Genomic DNA, 17044 nt, shown 5'->3' with positions numbered 1-17044 from the left:
CCCATATTTATTATTGTTTTGTGTGCCAGTTTTAAGATTCAAATTCTGTCCACCACATCCTCTGTTCATAATTATTATGGATATAAGTCTATGCTTACTAAGCGAAAGATTCCTTTGGTGAATATTAATTGACCAAGTTTTTTCAGACAAATGTTAGACTGATCATTACTGAATTTACTTGGTTCAACAGTTCAAACACAGCATTGAACCAGTCATCACTACAGATTTAGTCTTGATATTTTGATAGGATGTGCAAGTTCAGGGCAAAGTGTGTAGACTTTGCAAAGCTTCCTTCTGAAATTCCAGGCCACTTACCTTCCCTCCCCATGAGAAAGGAGTAAAAGCAAAGGTGGTTAATACTGAGGTACATCCAACCCTGGCGGGGGACCTTCCCCTTCCAGTAGCTGCAGGAATAGTAGTTGACGAGTTTCTCTTCCTCGGGCATCCCAAACAGCCTGTGGAATTTCACAATTGCTTCTTTAAACTTCTCTGTGTCATCGTCTTCCTTCACGTCATTGATTTTGTTGTATTCTGCTATGATGCCCTAAGCAGGGATAAGACATGAAGCAGAAAATGGTCTTAATATGAACAGATGACTTTCTTCTGCATATTGTATTCAGTGAAAAGGGGAAAAAAATATCTAAGGCTCAGCATTTAAAAAATTTTGTAAGTTATTTTCAAAGGCAACCCTCGAGTTCTAAACTAATACCAAGTAGGATTTGCATTCTAGAAGATTTTCAGTTACACAACAGGGGTTTTATTATTTTTATTGGTGATAATCATGTATTATGTATTATGTTCACCGAGAATGAAGCCCATCGTTCTATCATTCTATTTCACAAATGAGATGTAAGGATGTTGCTACTTCCGCTCCTTGCCCTGGCTCGTGCTGATAGAGTTGCCCTCGTGTCAACTGCGGCCATTCTGCAACATGACCAAACAAAATACATCCTGAACAGCCAGGGCTGGAAAAGCAAAGCAGCCACTAACTGCCATTGGCCACAGGTCCACTGCCTTGTGGTCATGAATAACACCAGGGAACACGCAGTCAACTGAACAGAAAAGGGGTGGATACGAGAGCTAAAGTTATATCAGACACACAAATTTTGGTCAGTTGGTCAGTAAATGAATTATTTGCCCAGCAGGTGAGGTCTTACTGCTCCGTCAAATAGTAGCCGGAGGGGCAGCTGATGGTTATCCCGTCTCTCTGCAATTCCCTGCAAACCGGCTCCTACGTACAGTAAGTCTCCCCAGTGTGTGGGTAGGTTCCTGGAAACTGGAACTTTTAAGTGGATCCTTTTTTCTCCTCAAGGTTGTAGCAAAACAACGACAAGTGTCAAGGTGTTCCTCAAAGATCTGCTGTCTATCTCACAACAGAAAATGCCCCCTCGGATTCCACCTTGGACTTCAGAACCATCAAGTCGCTCTCACTTCGTTGCCATGCGCTCCGGCCTCAAGGTAGCCCTGGGAAGGCCTGAGCTGTGGACCGTCAGACACCAGGGCTCAGCTCCCCAGTTGTTGCTGCAAGTCTGCCAGCCCTGGACTCTGGGAAATCCCTAGCCCCTGCCACCCGCACCAGGGGTGAAGTCCCCACTGCCTCACACCTGGTGTCCATGCCTTGGAGCTCTTAGGCTTCCAGTGCATCCTGCACACACCTACAAATTTATCTTCCTAAAGCTTTTTTCAACTACAAACTTCTTATCAATATCTTGAGTAGTTCCCGACTGCCACCAAGGTAAAATCCAAAATTCTAGACTGCACATTTTTTATTAGCCCAGAGGTCTTTTTATTTTTCTTTTCACACCTGTCATTCCATGAACACAGGGAATGGGGGCCAGCAGCGTGGGCTCCTCTCCTTGGGGTCTCACAATGAGCTGCTCTGGGGGGCGGGGAGGGAACAGGTGGGCGCTTCAGTGGAACCCGGGACCTTCTCTTTGACTTCCTTTTTTTTGGATTATTTTCTTTCACACATTTATGAATCTGTCTTGGCTCTAAGAATGCTTAATATACTCAGTATGAACAGTATGAACTGATTCTCTTGGCTTTTGCTCGTTTGTTTACAACAATGCCAAGTGCGTGCTGGGTAACAGTATGGCCTCTTCCAGCGTTGCCATGGTAACGCTTTCCTGTGGGGTTTTCCTCTTTGAGCAGTGCCCATGCCCTTTATGTGGACACTTTTCGTGTGGAATCAATTGCGTGTCTGTGGTCCAAGGCGCACCACCATGTTTTCTAAAATGCCTGCAGGACACATAGCGGGGCCTCTCTCTCCCTGCCTGCTGGTGGTTTTGGCCACTTACTGGAAGATGGTGGTTCCTACTGGAAGATAGCAGACCCCGCTGAAAGACCTGAGCACACTTTGGATCCAACCACCACCACCACCTTTCCCCTCCCTGTACTGTATCCAACCCAAACTCCCATGGGCAGTCCTGCCCCAGCCAGCAGCCCCTTCTAACAGAGACCCCCTCCAGCCCCTCCACAGTCCAGGAACCACTGCAATAGCTTCCTGACTGCCTCCCATCAAGGGTTTTCCCACTTATTTTGTGCAGCCATTTTCTGGGCGGGATGTGATTACAGCATTCCCACCTTAAAAATGCTCACAGGCTATCAGTGAAATGGGGAAAAGTCCAATCTGGATCTCATGCCGTAAAATCCCATCCCCATCTGCCCAAATCAAGCTTGAACCAATACTAAACCAAAGTTGAGCATTCCACATCTATGTTCTCTTAAATTATGTGTTGGCTGAAAATATTTTTTATATGATCATCCACCACTAAATATGAGTTCCAAATATAGTGTCTTGAACATTGTTAATCACCAGTATCTAGTACCTACTTGATATCGATAAAAGATAATTAAATGAGTATATGCTGTCTTTCCAAATTAGCAGGCATGCTAAGGGGTCATATCTTATTATTTTTTTATGTCCTCCAGAGTTGCAGGTTTCTAAATCTAAAATTATTGAAGAGTTAGCAACCCTTGGGAAATTAAGTGCCAAGTTGCTGACTCCTGCTCATACAGGAGGGTACAGGGCAGACACTGGGAGGGGAATATACTCCCCCTAAGGGTATCCAAGATAAGTTTGTCTCCTCTGTTGGGAGAACAGAGATGTTGGCTTTCATGGAAGCCAGGGATATGCATTTTGGATGCAGGTTATTTTAGGGGTGAGCAGGCTTTGGTAGGATGCTTATTGGGAAACTTCAAACAGGAGGCAGCATGAGGACACTGCACCTCTGGGGAGGGAGGAAAAGCCAGTTCAGAAGGAAGAGGGATGAGATAAACCTTCCCAGCGGGGGAATGGACCTACAGCCTATGATACATCACAAGCGATCAGGCCATTAGAGAGGGATCAAAAAGTAGACAAGAATGGAAGGAGAAATCAAAGAATCGATAAAAGTCTCTGAACAAGAACCACTGATAAAGAGCAGCTGGATCCCTCAGCAATTTTTTTTTTTCCTTTCCCCCTCAGCAATCCTAACAGTCAACTCAGCGAGCATGGGGCCTGGGAGTGGGCTGGGCTGGATCTGCTGTTCTCGGCAGCTGGGACAGGGCTTCCTTGCAGTCAGGGTAAGGAGAGCGTCGGAAGGGCGTGGCGTGGAACAACTCTGATGTGTTGAGTGAAAAATTAGTCAGTTCAGATTATGCTAAATATCTATTAAGTGCCACATTTCTAGCATGTTCATTTAAAAGAAAATGTTTTTAAATATAAGAGGATTCGTGAAGATGTAGAACTGAGACACACCTCTGGGGTCAATACAACAGACCAGTTCTGCCAACTAAGGTCGGCAGCAAGGGGACTAGTCCTTTGGAGGGCCCCTCCCGACCTCCTCACCTTTGACAGAGGGTCTAGCATGCAGAACTGTTTCTGAGTTGGCTATGATTTTTGAGCCAGGAGGATAGGATGATGGAACACAGGATGGAATACCGCCTTCCTGGGGATTCTACAGTATAAAATAGATCCCCCTGGTTCTAGGCAACAGGTCCACTTAACTGAAAAATGACCCTAACCCAAATATGCAGCATGTCTAACAAAAGTTTAAATACAAAAAAGGTAATTCACAAAAACAGGAAAATTAACTGAGCAAACATGAAGACTTTCAACCTCATCATCAATCAAAGATAGAAAACTAAAGGAATGGTACCAGTATTTACTTATTAAATTTGAAAATCCATCTAAACAATTAGAATGCCAAATTTGAGCAATGACATAATCACACAGAGGTTCTTATATATTGACGATACCTACCAAGGTCCATTAAACATGTGTAAACTGCTTAATTCTCCATAAAGATTTTATAATCCATGTCAAAGGGGAAAAACCTATAGGAAAATTTATATGAACAAAAATGTTCACTGTATTATTTATTGTTTGTACCCCTCTCCTCTCCCTACTAATCTAGAGGCTGATGAAACTTCTAGAAAGGGAATGAAGAATGGTAAGGTTGTTACAGGGCAGCCCCGATACAAAACGGGGTACCTGACTGTGGGTCCTCACCTGTGCGCTTAAAAGGACTTATCACTACTCCACTGCAGGTGGACATGAAAAGTTAATGAAAGGTTTATTTACAAGGGCAGGGCAAATAAGGAAATGTACAACTCAAGGAGAAAAGTGGGAGATTAAAGTCTTAAATGCTTGCTACCCGATCTGCCGATCTGGAATCCCAAATGGCACTCTGAGAGCTGGCCGCGAGCCAGGAGCCGTGAAGCCAGGAGGCGAGCGACAGAGCGAGCCCCCCAAGGCCCACGTGTCTGGTTTTATACCCCACCTGGCTGCTTAACTCCAACCTCAGGTCCCAGCCACCTTCCCTTTGGTGGTGACGGGATTTGTCTTTCCCAATGTCCTGATGGCTTTGGTCTGGCGTAGGGGTGGGGTCCACAAAGCCTGCATGGAATTAGCTCAGGACATGGTTTCCCCCTAACAAGATCAATTACGGAATAATATTCGGTTATTAAAATAACTAAAAATTATGTAACAATATAGCTCATATTCATCGAGGGAAAAAGACATGATACTATGTGTACGGTGGGGCTACAATATGATAAAATACATATTAGAAATTAGGGAAAAAGCAAAATGTTACCTATAGTGCTTGGATTATGCTTGCCTCCTGTTAATTATTACCTTTATTATTATTATTATTATTTTAATTATATATATTTTTTACATCATTTATCATTTTTACACAGTGTATGCATTTTCATCTTGGTTATAGTCCCCATACAATTCCCACCCCCCCCCTTGTTTCAATCCTATTCCCTCCTCTTGCCCCCCCACCCCCACCCTGTAGTGTATCTTTGGGTCTCTAGTTTATAGTTGTTTGTTGATTTTGATTTTTTTAATCTAAATAAGGAACCAGGAAAAAGACTAATTATTACATTTTTAATTTATAAAAGATAATTAGATTTCAAAACAAATATGTTTGTTGGTTCCCTTTAAAAATCTGTGAATTTTTAAACCATTCATTTGCACATGAATGACATTCTTTCACACACAATTGCAATTCCTTCCTCATAATTGGTTTCAGGGGATTAAATCTGACATTTTTGGTGTAAGGAAATGAGAAGAATGGCTACTTGATATAATTGGTCCTTGTTCTATTTTCTGTTTCTTTTTTTCCTCCCACCTATTGTCACTTCCAAACTTCACTTCCTTCCTGTAATTCTCTGTGCCCACTTCCCAAAAATATCATTTGAGGCAAGACAGAAGAAGGCAGCTGAGCCCTCATAGTGGTTCTGCTAGGAGGAGGCTTCATGTCTGCCTCCCCTTCCAGATGGGCCTGGTTTTATAGGATGCCAGGGCGCTGAGTGTGGAGCCTAGGCGAATTCCTTGCTCTGTCTTTATAATTCTTCAGTAAATCTAAAAGTTATTTCAAAAAAGTTTTTATCTAAAATAAAAACACAACTATTTAAGTAAAAAACCACAACAACATGGAGTGTTGTCCTGGAAGTATTAAGTAGAAAAGCAAATACACAGCAGCATCTACATGGGTGCCTGAAGTGTGAGAAATGAAGAGAAGTACACCTATCTGTTATTTTCAGTTCTTCTGTAAAATTTAAATTACAAGCAAACCTCAGAGATATTGTGGGTTTGGTTCTAGATGTCACAATAAAGTGAGTAGAGCAATAAAGAGAATCACAAGAATTATTTTGTTTTCCAGTGCATATAGAAGTTACGTTCACACTACACTCTAGCTTATTATATATGCAAGAGTACCATGTCTTAAACAATGTATATACCTTGACTTAAAAATTCATTATTGCTAGGAAATGCTAACCATCACCTGCACCTTGGCAAGCTATCTTTTTGGCAGAGGGTCTTATAAAAAAAAAAAATGCACTCTTTATGAAGTGCAATACAGTGAGGTACGCCTGCATTTGAAAGTAAAATGTTTTTAAAAACAAAGCACCCAAACCTGTATTTTTCCTCTCACAAATGTGGTGATATCGTTTTCATTTTCAAAGATAGAGAGTGTCTGCAGTAGATTCTGCTCAAGCCATTCCCAGTGTTCGGTGATTTCTTTTCTGGAACCACCTGTATGAAAGCAAACACAATAGTAGTAAATGTCAGCCTTTAAAAGATATTTTAAAAAAAACAGGCTTGCGTCATTAATAGTCAATGCCTTTAAAGGAGCTATGGCTCCATCCAGCTCTGCCTTTAATATTTTCTCTTCCCCAGAGGACACATACGCAAGGACCTAGAGCCCAAGAGTGAGCGTCGTATTAGGCTGGCGTCTGCTCAGGGGGGTCCAGAAACTCATAGGATGCTTTACAGCAGGAAGGCAGCAAGTCTTCTCATCCACTCTTCTGTGCAGCACCTTCCCCGCACAGTGGGAGGCGCCTGGGTAGGGTGCTGGGTCACAGTTGTTAAGTTGCAACAGTAAGAGAGTTGTGGCCACAGAGCTGCTGTAACCGCCTCCCATAATGGGCAAGAAATCAGCCTCCCTCGCTTCAATTATGAATGAGACATGAAATGGGCTATCACTGGGGAACAGGGCCCGATGCTCCCCAGTACGGCTGCCCCCCTGTAATGGGCTGAGCTCATCCCTAGGCCTCCAAGTCCTACATTTGGTTAGCATAAGCCAAGTAAGCTACTTCGCCTGGCACCTCGCCGGGCCACCTCGGATTTAAGCAGCTCTCTCCCTGCGGCAGAGTTGAGTGGCGCCCCTCCGCCCAAGACACACGTGACGGGGGCATCAGGATGTGGTAGGAAAATATTAAATTCTCTTCCCCGTTTTCTTGGACTGGGATCTTGCAGAATAAAGTTTTGTTGTTGTTTTTCTAATATAAGTCACCTGTGCATCATATATATATATATATATTGTACATCACACACCCACACAGGAGGTAATACACTCATTCCAGAATTAAAGAATGACTTTGTGGTTGCACTGCTTCACCCTCAGTGGCTAGAACTCGTGGCAGAACCACACATGTGAGACAACCACAGAAGGTGGCGGCTTCACCTCAGGAACCAATGAAAAGAAAAAGACATTATGTCCTAACTGACGTTCTCAGTGCCGAGGACATGCGAAAAATGAATTTCTTCAAACCAGTCTGGGGTAGATGGACGATAATAAAAACAAGCACATGGAGATTATGTTTCATCAGGTAATTCTCGCCGTTCCCCACGCCTCCTCCTGTATGGTTCGGATTGCCCTGGTCCAGGTGATTATTCTGTGGGGAGTTGGTCAGACCAGCTTCCGAGGACCCCTCCTGTGGTCTTCCCGTGACTCCAGAGTAAGGCAAACCCCATGCCTAGGCTTCACCACGAAGGCCACCTCTCCCCTGCAGACAGCGGGCTCCTGAAGACACGGTCAGGTGCTCCGCGAATCTGACTTGCATGTGCCGAGGACTCCCAGGACTTGGACAGACAGTCTTGCCATCACTTGGGCTCCCCAGGGCGATGACTTCAACCCACCCAACATTCTGCCAAAGCTGCTCTTCCAACCATGATGTATGATATTCAAGTAAATTAAAAAGCTTTCAACATACTGTCCCACCAAATACCAACTGTGTAGTTTATGGGGGGAAAAAAGCACTAAAATTACAAAATGAAAGGTCAGCACATCAAAGGAATCTTTTTAAGGTAGCAGCTTCCGCTCTCAAAGTCTTCTCATGAAAGGGAGCCAGCAATTTGGGTTTTAAGTGGGGAAATCGATCAGAGAGAATAACTAATGGGTGAATGAGACTTTCACGTGGTTGTCACTTCCGTGGATCTTCTAGGAGGAGATTCTGGAGCTGTCTCTATGGGTAATCAATATACACAAAAGCTAAAACCATTCTGGTTTCTTATAACAAGATCCTGAAGCCATGAGAGGCTTTATTTACAGGGGAAATGAAAGCACGGGCCTTGTGGTATAAATGGTGCCAGCACCAGTGCTGCCCAGTGTTCTATAGGCTTGGATGGGCAAGGAATTCGGGAATGATCCAGCTCGTCACTCTGGTCCCCTTCCCACTTGAGCATTCAGAGGAACACTGCTTCATAGAAGGGCAAAGCCCCAGAAACAGCCCGGGTTGTATCAGGCAGTGGGGAGAAGGCTGGGAACGCAGAACAGAAACGCCTGATACAGCCCATGTTTTCCCAGGAAGCTGTTTGGGTCTCAAGCAGAACAACTTTAAGGGGCCACAACTGCACTGTTAGAATTCCACGGACTATCAAATCCTCAAGAGAGTGTTGCTGGGCACCAGAGTTTTCCAGCAGTCTGTTTCCTCACCATGCAACTTCCCTACTCTGCAGCAGGCGGGCCAAGATTCCTGGATTGAATTGGGTCCCTGCAATCGAATGGCACTGGGGGTCTTGTTCACGCTCTCTGTACGTGGGTATTTACTTGTGTTCTCAAGAGCAGACTGGATCTGTTGTCTGTCTCGTAGCACACTTCCTACGCGGCAGAGATCAATTTAAAAACTTAATAAAGTCAACTGAAAGAGCTCCCAGTGGCCAAAGCTGGAGTGATTTGAGTAACAAAACAAATAAATTTGTATTGGGCTCCCCTAATGTGTAAGATAAATATTCATGATTCCATCGTGATACAAGCAATTGAAAACATTCAAACTCCCCACTCCCTAAATGTGGGCTGTGCGGTGACTTCCTTCCAAAGACGACAGGGTGGACAGAGGAAGAAAAACAGAACGTGATGATGGAGACACTTGACGTCACAACCAAAAGGATGGTCATGGCCATCGTCAGCCACAAATGGGGCTGACAGTGTGCACCCTGGCTTGGTGGGAGGGGGGTGAAAACAACAGTTAGCTCTGTCGTGAAAATCATCACCCAAGCATATCATGAGAAAACACAGAACCAATTCCAACTGAGGGCTGTTTGGACCCAAACCCACCCCCAACGGGACCAACAAGAACAAGGCAAGTCTGAGAAAGTTCCACAGCTTGGAGTCTGGGAGCCAGATGCCAAAGGGCTCTGGTTCTTGTCTCAGGAGGAAAGGATTTCAAGATCGAGACCAGAGTTAGGTGGAAAAGCATTAAGTTTATTGACAGCAAAGAAAGACAAGAAAGGTCTCTGAGCAGGGAGCCCTGAGTGGGTAACTGCTGAGGGGACAAGAAGCAGGCGTTTATGGGGGCACAGTGGCCAGGAGTGGGGGTTCTACTGTCTCCTTGGGTCTTGGCGTTGTGTCTCTGGCTGCCTGGTGGGGCCTGTGGGGTCTCCTAGGTTACGGAGGCCTGATGAGTCTCCCAGGTTATCTGGCCAAAGCTCTGGTCCTTTGCTTTGGCACTGTGGTGGTATTCTGACCATTCCGCCTTTCACTGGGTTGGGGGCACCCTGACTCCAACCCCTTGTTCCTCATTTAGTTTGATAAATGGGCTTGGGAGACCCTAATCCTAACTGAATGCTCCTATTTCCAAACTTCCTCACTCATGAGGAGCCGGTTAGAACGACTAAATATAGTACAGATTTACAACACAGAGCTGGTTGTGGGGCAGAAAACAGGACATGAGGCAAAAATTAAGGAAATCTAAATAAACCATGGACTTTATTTATAATGGTGTTTCAATTAATGAAACAAATCTTCTGAAGCAAGATGTTAATAATATACGTGTAGAAGCCTATGGGAGCTCTCTGAACTATCTGTTTAGCTTTCCTGTGAATCTAAAACTTTTCCAAAATATAAAGACTATTAATTAAAAAAAAAAAGGCATGTGAAAACAGAAATGAGATTGTTTTAAAGGTGTTCAGTGCCCGCGTGGCACCATCCTGGTAACCATAATTGCCCGTTTGTCTTGCTCTCCTCCTGTTTACCTTTTCTTGCAGACAAAACCAGAAAACCAGGCAAACGGGCAGATGGAGGCAGCAGCCAAGGGAAGAGCCACAGACTCATCATGGCAAAAGGCAGCCCAGCAGCGCCAGACCCAGCCAGGACCACGCTCGGAAGGGCAAGGGGCGTGGATCTCCTGCCTCCTTTGCCAGAACTGCTGATGCCCATGCCCATCCTACCCGCCCCCCATCGGAGCACCTGTGCTCCCCAGTCTGGGGAGATGGCCCTGGTCACAGCGGTGGGTGTGTCCTAAGTCCACCAGCTCCTGATGAAACCTGATCTTCCACCATCTCTCACCAGGTTTATGGGTGGTGAGCAGCCCGGCCCCAAAAACTCCTGTAACACTTGGGGTCCAGTGTGGGGCTGATGCACTCCAAGCAATGAAGCCCGCTCTGTGGGCTTAGCCCCCTAAGGTTAACTGAAAGCCACCTACAAACAGATAGCTACAAAATCTTGGCCACTCTGGACGAGACACTCTTGTGAGTCAGCCAACGACAGCAGCTCCTCCCCGCCAGCACGTTACTCAGACCGTCACCAGGAAGGAACACGATGGTCCTGTTCAGCAGAAAGCCCCAGGCTAGGATATCCAGAGACTTCTTAGAACACACCCGTTCTCCACTGTTCCTCTCATCCCAGCTGGCCCAGGACTTAGGCTGGGGCCGTGGGGCTCGTTCTAGCCAGTGGACTGTGATGGATGTGAGGGGTGACCCTTTGCGGCCCAGGAAGTTCAACACAGGTGTGCCTCCACTTCCCACCTCCCCCTCCCCCCAGGAGGCTGACTTGGCAACTCTGAACTCAGGAGCATGTCGCTCCAGGTGAAGGGGCCGCAGGACCCCAGTGAGAAAGGAGCCTTCATTGCGCTAAGCACTGAGGTTTGGGGTCCATCTGTCAAGCTGGCTGTGGTTACCCTAAAGTACCAAGTGACTGTGCCCTACAAAACGGTCCTTTTCTTTCTGGCAGGAACTTGTTAGTCCTAACATTTCTCCAAGTTTCCAGATGCCAGGAACACTCACCGCAGGCGATGGTCCAGTAGACCAAGGAGTCCGGGGTCTGGTACAGGATCCGGTAAGGGGCCACCCGGGCGCTGGAGTCCAACACGACGTCAAGGGTCCCCACCAGGAGCCCTGAGGACAGAGAGGGTGCAGGCGGGTAAGTCCCCTCCCCGCTTGCCCAGATGCCCAGAGGCTGCGCGAATACGCCCCTCCTGTTGGGTCCCGTTCCCACAGCCGCTCCCAACAGGCCCTCTCCCACCGCACACACTCGACAGAACCTTCTTCTTAGACATGATGATGGATGCTGCTTGCTCCAAACACCACCAGAGCCACGGCACAAGCTGAGTGATAGATTGTGGGTTTCAAAAATAAAGGAAATTCAGGCCTCCCTGGTGGTGCAAGGGGTTAGGTTGCAGCACTATGACGCTATCCCCAGCCACTGCAGCAAGAGTTTGATCCCTGACTAGGGAGCTACCCCCACGGCACAGCAGACCTCGCCTGTCTCGCCCGCTGCTGCCCTCAGCAGTGTATTTCAGTCAGTCTGCCTGTTCTGCTCCCTACTCTGTCTCTGGTGAACCCTCTCACTCCCTGCACTTCTGGCCTGTACCCCAGTTCCTGTATGCATAAATAAATAAATCTTTAAAAAAAATAAAGGAAATTTAGCAAAACTTCTAATTCCATCCCTGGATACAGTGGTATTTCTAAATGCCTATTTCAAATAAAAATAAATAAGGAATTTAGCACATCTACACTGGAGTCTCCATTATACACTGGGTGTGTTATTTTCTCCACTTTTCCATCTAAGAAAGTCAGCCTTAACCTGAATAACCGGACAGTGGCCTAAGGCATTGTTAGCCTGTCATGTTCGATGCTGTGTTTAGAACACAGGCTGTGAAAAAGCCCTGTCCACATTGGCAGCAGGGCCCTCTGCCTCTTGTCACACCAATCGTTATAACCAGAGGTAACTGGAGCCTGGTCTACACTCTGCAGAGATGCAGTAATCGGGCTGGGGGTCTCTGGGCAGGGAACTTCAAGGGCCTGACCAGGCCCCGGGGAAAAGTGTTCCCTTCACCCAAGTCCAGGTGAGGCCGAACAGTCCACAAATGAATTTGGCAACTTATTCTTGGGAGGTAAGATGACCACATGAATATTAACACTCGGAACCCTATTTAAATGAAGTCGGGAAGCTAGAAGGGGTGTCCATTCTTGGGGGATGGACGTTGGGGGAATCAGCAAACTACAGGACCCGACATACCTTATCTCATGTGGCATGTGAGGCTTCCCCTTTGAGTGGAATGAAGACGTGCTTTTGTTAGCCTTGGATTTGGGGATGTATTGGTATGTGGGTCTTGCCACGAACACTCTCCAATATGCCCTCTTTTCTGTTGTTCCTGAACAGAACTGTTTTGTTGCTGGAATAACTGATGGCTTTTTGTTTGAGGTCACACCCATGACACCCCGCTGGTCAGGAGGCAGTGTCTTCCCCTTCTGCAGTGCAGGCCCCTATAGCCCCTTCACCCAAGCCCCTTCCAGCTGTGCCTCCTACATCCACCTCGAGCTGGGGCTGAACACCTGACAGTCCTACACTAACTCACGTGCATCTTGAGGGCTGAACCACATCGCTTACTTGCAGAATGAGAGCAAAAGCTCCCTATTAAGTAAATGCCCCCTAGTTAGTCCAAATCAGAAGGGCAGCCAACAGCAGGGTTTGGACTCAGAAACACCCATCCGAAGCTCTGCTTAGTTGGATCATTTTGGGGAAAGAAAAGCTCTTTCCAAAGCCTTGTCTTTTCTCAGTTGTACAAGGGAAACAATGATCTGAACAGGTTGTTTAGAAGACTGAATGTGGTAGGGTTTTTCAGGCAAGAGACTGGTTGGAATGAGGGCTTAGGCAACCGGTCTAGAACCTGCGAGAGCTCCTTTTTCTATTTTACTTAGATGGAAAGTTTCGGAAGAGTGGCTCTGGGAAGAACAGACGGTGGTTGAGGTTGGGACGGGGAAACGACAGGGACTGGCTCTGCTGACGTCAACAACCCCCTGGCAAGCTCGGGGTCCGCTGCAGACTTTTTGTGACATTTTCTGGAATGTGAACCACAAGTCCTAAGCTGTCACTGCTGGCCGCTCGAGGTGTGTTGTCACGGAATCATGTCCTGAGGTCTGGATCTGACCAGCTCTGCATGATACCTCGGACAGTCCCTTCCTTCCACACCTGGGTTCCCGGGAAAGCGGGGAGCAGTCACCTTTCTCACCAGTTCTGCGTCTCAGGCCATTTCATGTCTCGTTGCTTTGATTGCCCCAGTTGTAAAGTGACGGGTAAAGCACTGCCTTCCTGAACTAGAGAGATCAATCTAGAAGCCTAAGGGAGGTCAGGAATCCACTCAGCTTCACTCCAAACCACAGCGGACATCAGTGGCCCTGCGCACATCAGGAAAAGCACACTTTCATCAAAGTGGCAATGAATTCATTTCTTTGCTCGGGTCTGTGTGCAACACATTAAAAGTAAAATCCTCAGAGTCTGCACAGCTTTCTAAGGGGTGAATTTGCAACCAACACTGTGCAGGTGCTTTTTAGTTGTCTGTGCTGTGCCTTGGGTTTACTGCACAGACCTCTAATTATGCTCAGATCCTCAGCAGATGGATGAAGCAAAAGAGCATGTGTCCACAGTGACTTTCCTTCCCCGTCAACGAGAAACACAAACGCACGGCTCACAACTGAATGTCCTCTCTGAATCGAAACAAGAAATAAAATGCCCCAGTGCTGGAGGTGTCACAGAGGCTGGCTCTAAGGCGCACACACAGACTTTGAGGTACCAGCGCTGCAGCCAAAGGGTGGCCACGTGCTTTATTGGGCATTGCGGCAAACAGCTCCTTCCCAGGGCACGTGGCACCCGGGCAAGGCTGTTGGGTCCTGGACTCTTCACTCCCGGTTCTGCTCCCAGACCCAGCCTCCCTTAGCCTCAGTTTCCCCAATCTCAACATCTCAATTGACTTCTGTATTGTAATGTCCTGTCACCCATGGTTTCACTTTCCAAGGTTGCAGCTACCCGCATCCACCACAGTCCAAAAATACCATGTACAGTAAGATACTGAAGGAGGCCACAGCCATATAACTTTCATTATGTATATAGTTATAATTGTGCTATTTAATTATTAGTTACTAATAATCCCTTGCTATGTGTAACTTAGAAATCAAACTATTACAGGTATATATGTATTGTAAAAACATACAATCTGGGGCGTCCTGAATGTATCCCCGCTCGTGCCAGGCCCCCATGGAGGCAAGTCTGGTTGATCCTGACTCCGGGGCTTGTCCTCTGCCGGGAGCTCTAAGCCCTCAATGCCTTTGCTGAAGGGACAGATAGGTATTTTTTTAAAAACCTAAGGGGCCTCCCTGGTGGCACAGGGGTTACAACACAACCTATGAAGCTGTCCGCAGCCTCTGTAGCATGAGTTTGATCCCTGGTCAGGGTGCAGCCCACATGGCACAGCAGACCTCGCCTGACTCGCCCGCTGCTCCCCTCAGCAGTGTATTTCAGTCAGTCTGCCTGTTTTGCTCCCCACTCTGTCTCTGGTGAATCCTCTCACCCCCTGCACCTCTGGCCTGTACCCCAGTTCTTGTATGCATAAATAAATCTTTTTTTTTAATATTTTATTTGTATATAAGAACAGGGGTACAGGCCAGATGCGTGGGAGGGTGAGAGGATTCACCAGAGACAGAGTGGGGAGCAGAACAGGCAGACGACCGAAAACACTGCTGAGGGGAGCAGCAGGTGAGACAGGAGAGGTCTGCCGCGCCATGTGGGATTCTCGCAGGCTGGCCGGGATTGAACCTGTGCTGCAGAGGCTGCGGACAGCTTCACAGTGCGGCGCTCAACCGCCTGCGCCACTAGGGAGGCCCAAATAAATAAATCTTAAAAAAACCCCAACCTAACAGCTAGGCTGTCACCGAACTGCCTAAATGCTACTGAGACAAGGGGTCAAGACTTGAGGAAAGGAGATACTTGGCTTCCGCAGCCCTGTCCCCACAGAACACCAGCAGACAACACTCGGTCTGGAGCAACAAAAATGAAAAAGAAAGAGCAACAATCAGGATTTTCTTAGAAGTCTTATTACTCATCCTCTGAAAAAGCTGTCAAAACACTGAACCTTCCCTTGTTCCCCACACAAATGCTGTTTTAGCAGCTGTTCTAGTCAAGCTATTTCGGGGGTTAAACAATCTTTGATCTCCTGAGATAAAGAAATCAAATTTTGGTCCTTGAAATAACTCTTGTCTCCATCTACCTGTGAGTCTGGAGGCATCTTGTAATAGAAAAGTGTGGTTTTCAGGGAAACGCAGAAAACATTCTGCAAAACTGGTACACGCAGGCTCTGCACGTGGGGTGGGCACCAAGGGGGTGGGGTCCCCGGAGGATTGTGTCCACTGAGGAGAATGCTGGACACATAGGAACAAGCCTGTCACGACACTCAACCCACCCCGATGGCCTGGGGTAATTCAGCACCTCAATGCACAAAGCTAGACGTCAAGCAGCCTCCCCGATACCCAGATTCCAGGGGCCCTGCACCCCTCAGGAGGGGGCTGGCCTCTACAGAGACCAGGCCAGAGTGGCCAGCAGAGGGAACTCACCCTGTCCTGATAGGGGAAGGGTGACCCTCCACTCAGAGAGTGCGGTGTGTGGTAAGATCATTGTTTAACGAACCACAGGCCTCCCTCCTGTATGGCACTTTATTGTGCTCTTTACAAAAAACAAATTGAAATTCAGCGGCAGCCCTGGCTGGAGCTGGTCTGTCGACATCATTTTTCCAATAGCACCTGCTCCCATGGGTGCCCCCGTCACATTGGGCTGAGGTAGGCCCAGTGGTCACTTAGACCTCGCGCTACTGCACACCTCACAGACGGCAGTGCAGTGCGGTACAAGCGTGACTTCCAGACGCACCGGGAAACCAAAAGTTCACGTGACTGTCTTTCTTGAGATACCCGTTCATGGCAGGGGTCTGGAACTGAGCCCCAATCTCTCAGAGACGTTTGTGTATTTCAAAACCACAGAAGGTTCTGGAGATTACAGAAGGCACATAATCACAGCTCTGGCTTTAACATTTGCCCTTATCTGCTTAGAGCTGGTTTTTTTTTTTTTTTTTTTTTTTTTTTTAAATTTTTTTTTTATTTTTTTTAATTTTCTAGAGGCATGTCTTATTTATTTATCTATTTGTTTGTTTGTTTGGTTTATACATGCACTGGGTACAGTCAGAAGCCGGGAGGGTGAGAGAATTCACCAGAGCCAGAGCAGGGAGCAGAGCAGGCAGAAGGACCGAAGTACACTGCTGAGGGGAGCAGCGGGCGGCAGGAGAGGTCTGCGCACCATGTGGGACCCTCCTCCGGTGGCCGGGAAGCAGCCGGGGATCGAACCGGTGCCGCAGAGGCCACGGGCAGCTTCGCAACCCAGCGCTCAACCGCTGCGCCACCGGGGAGGCCCTAGAGCTGGTTTTTTTTTAAAAGACAGGAAATGTAACACCCACAGCCAAGGTCCCCTTGGAGCCGCCATCCTAGTTCTCATTTTCTAGTCACTATTCCCAACCGTTTTGTAATTTTCCATCCAAGAACTTACACTTTTATCAACTGCCTATATGTCCGTGAATATAGACTTAGTGCTGATGTGTATTTTAAAATTTATATGAATGATAAATAAATAAGTTTTTTTTTTCACCCAGTCATATGTTTGTAAATTTTATTCAGGTTATATTTGTAAAGCCAGTTCATTTACTTTAAATATCGTGTACTATTCTATTGCAT

At 46.9% G+C, this 17044-nt stretch overlaps 1 protein-coding gene across 2 annotated transcripts in view; it reads right to left on the bottom strand.

Annotated features, from left to right (window-relative positions):
* The window catches only part of TBC1D9 (TBC1 domain family member 9), a gene marked incomplete at both ends in the record, with an annotated part of 67762 nt that overhangs the window by 25328 nt on the left and 25390 nt on the right, over positions 1-17044 (bottom strand). The window contains 3 exons of one of the 2 annotated variants that reach the window (XM_084244963.1): positions 316-544; positions 6411-6529; positions 11279-11389. In XM_084244963.1, the coding sequence (XP_084101089.1) occupies positions 316-544; positions 6411-6529; positions 11279-11389 (459 nt within the window). The remainder of the gene's footprint in view (positions 1-315; positions 545-6410; positions 6530-11278; positions 11390-17044) is intronic. The other variant, XM_084244964.1, reaches the window with a different exon arrangement.

Source organism: Talpa europaea (assembly GCF_964194135.1).
Source record: "Talpa europaea genome assembly, chromosome: 10".
Lineage (NCBI taxonomy): Eukaryota > Metazoa > Chordata > Mammalia > Eulipotyphla > Talpidae > Talpa > Talpa europaea.
This window is presented reverse-complemented; position numbering and strand designations above follow the sequence as displayed.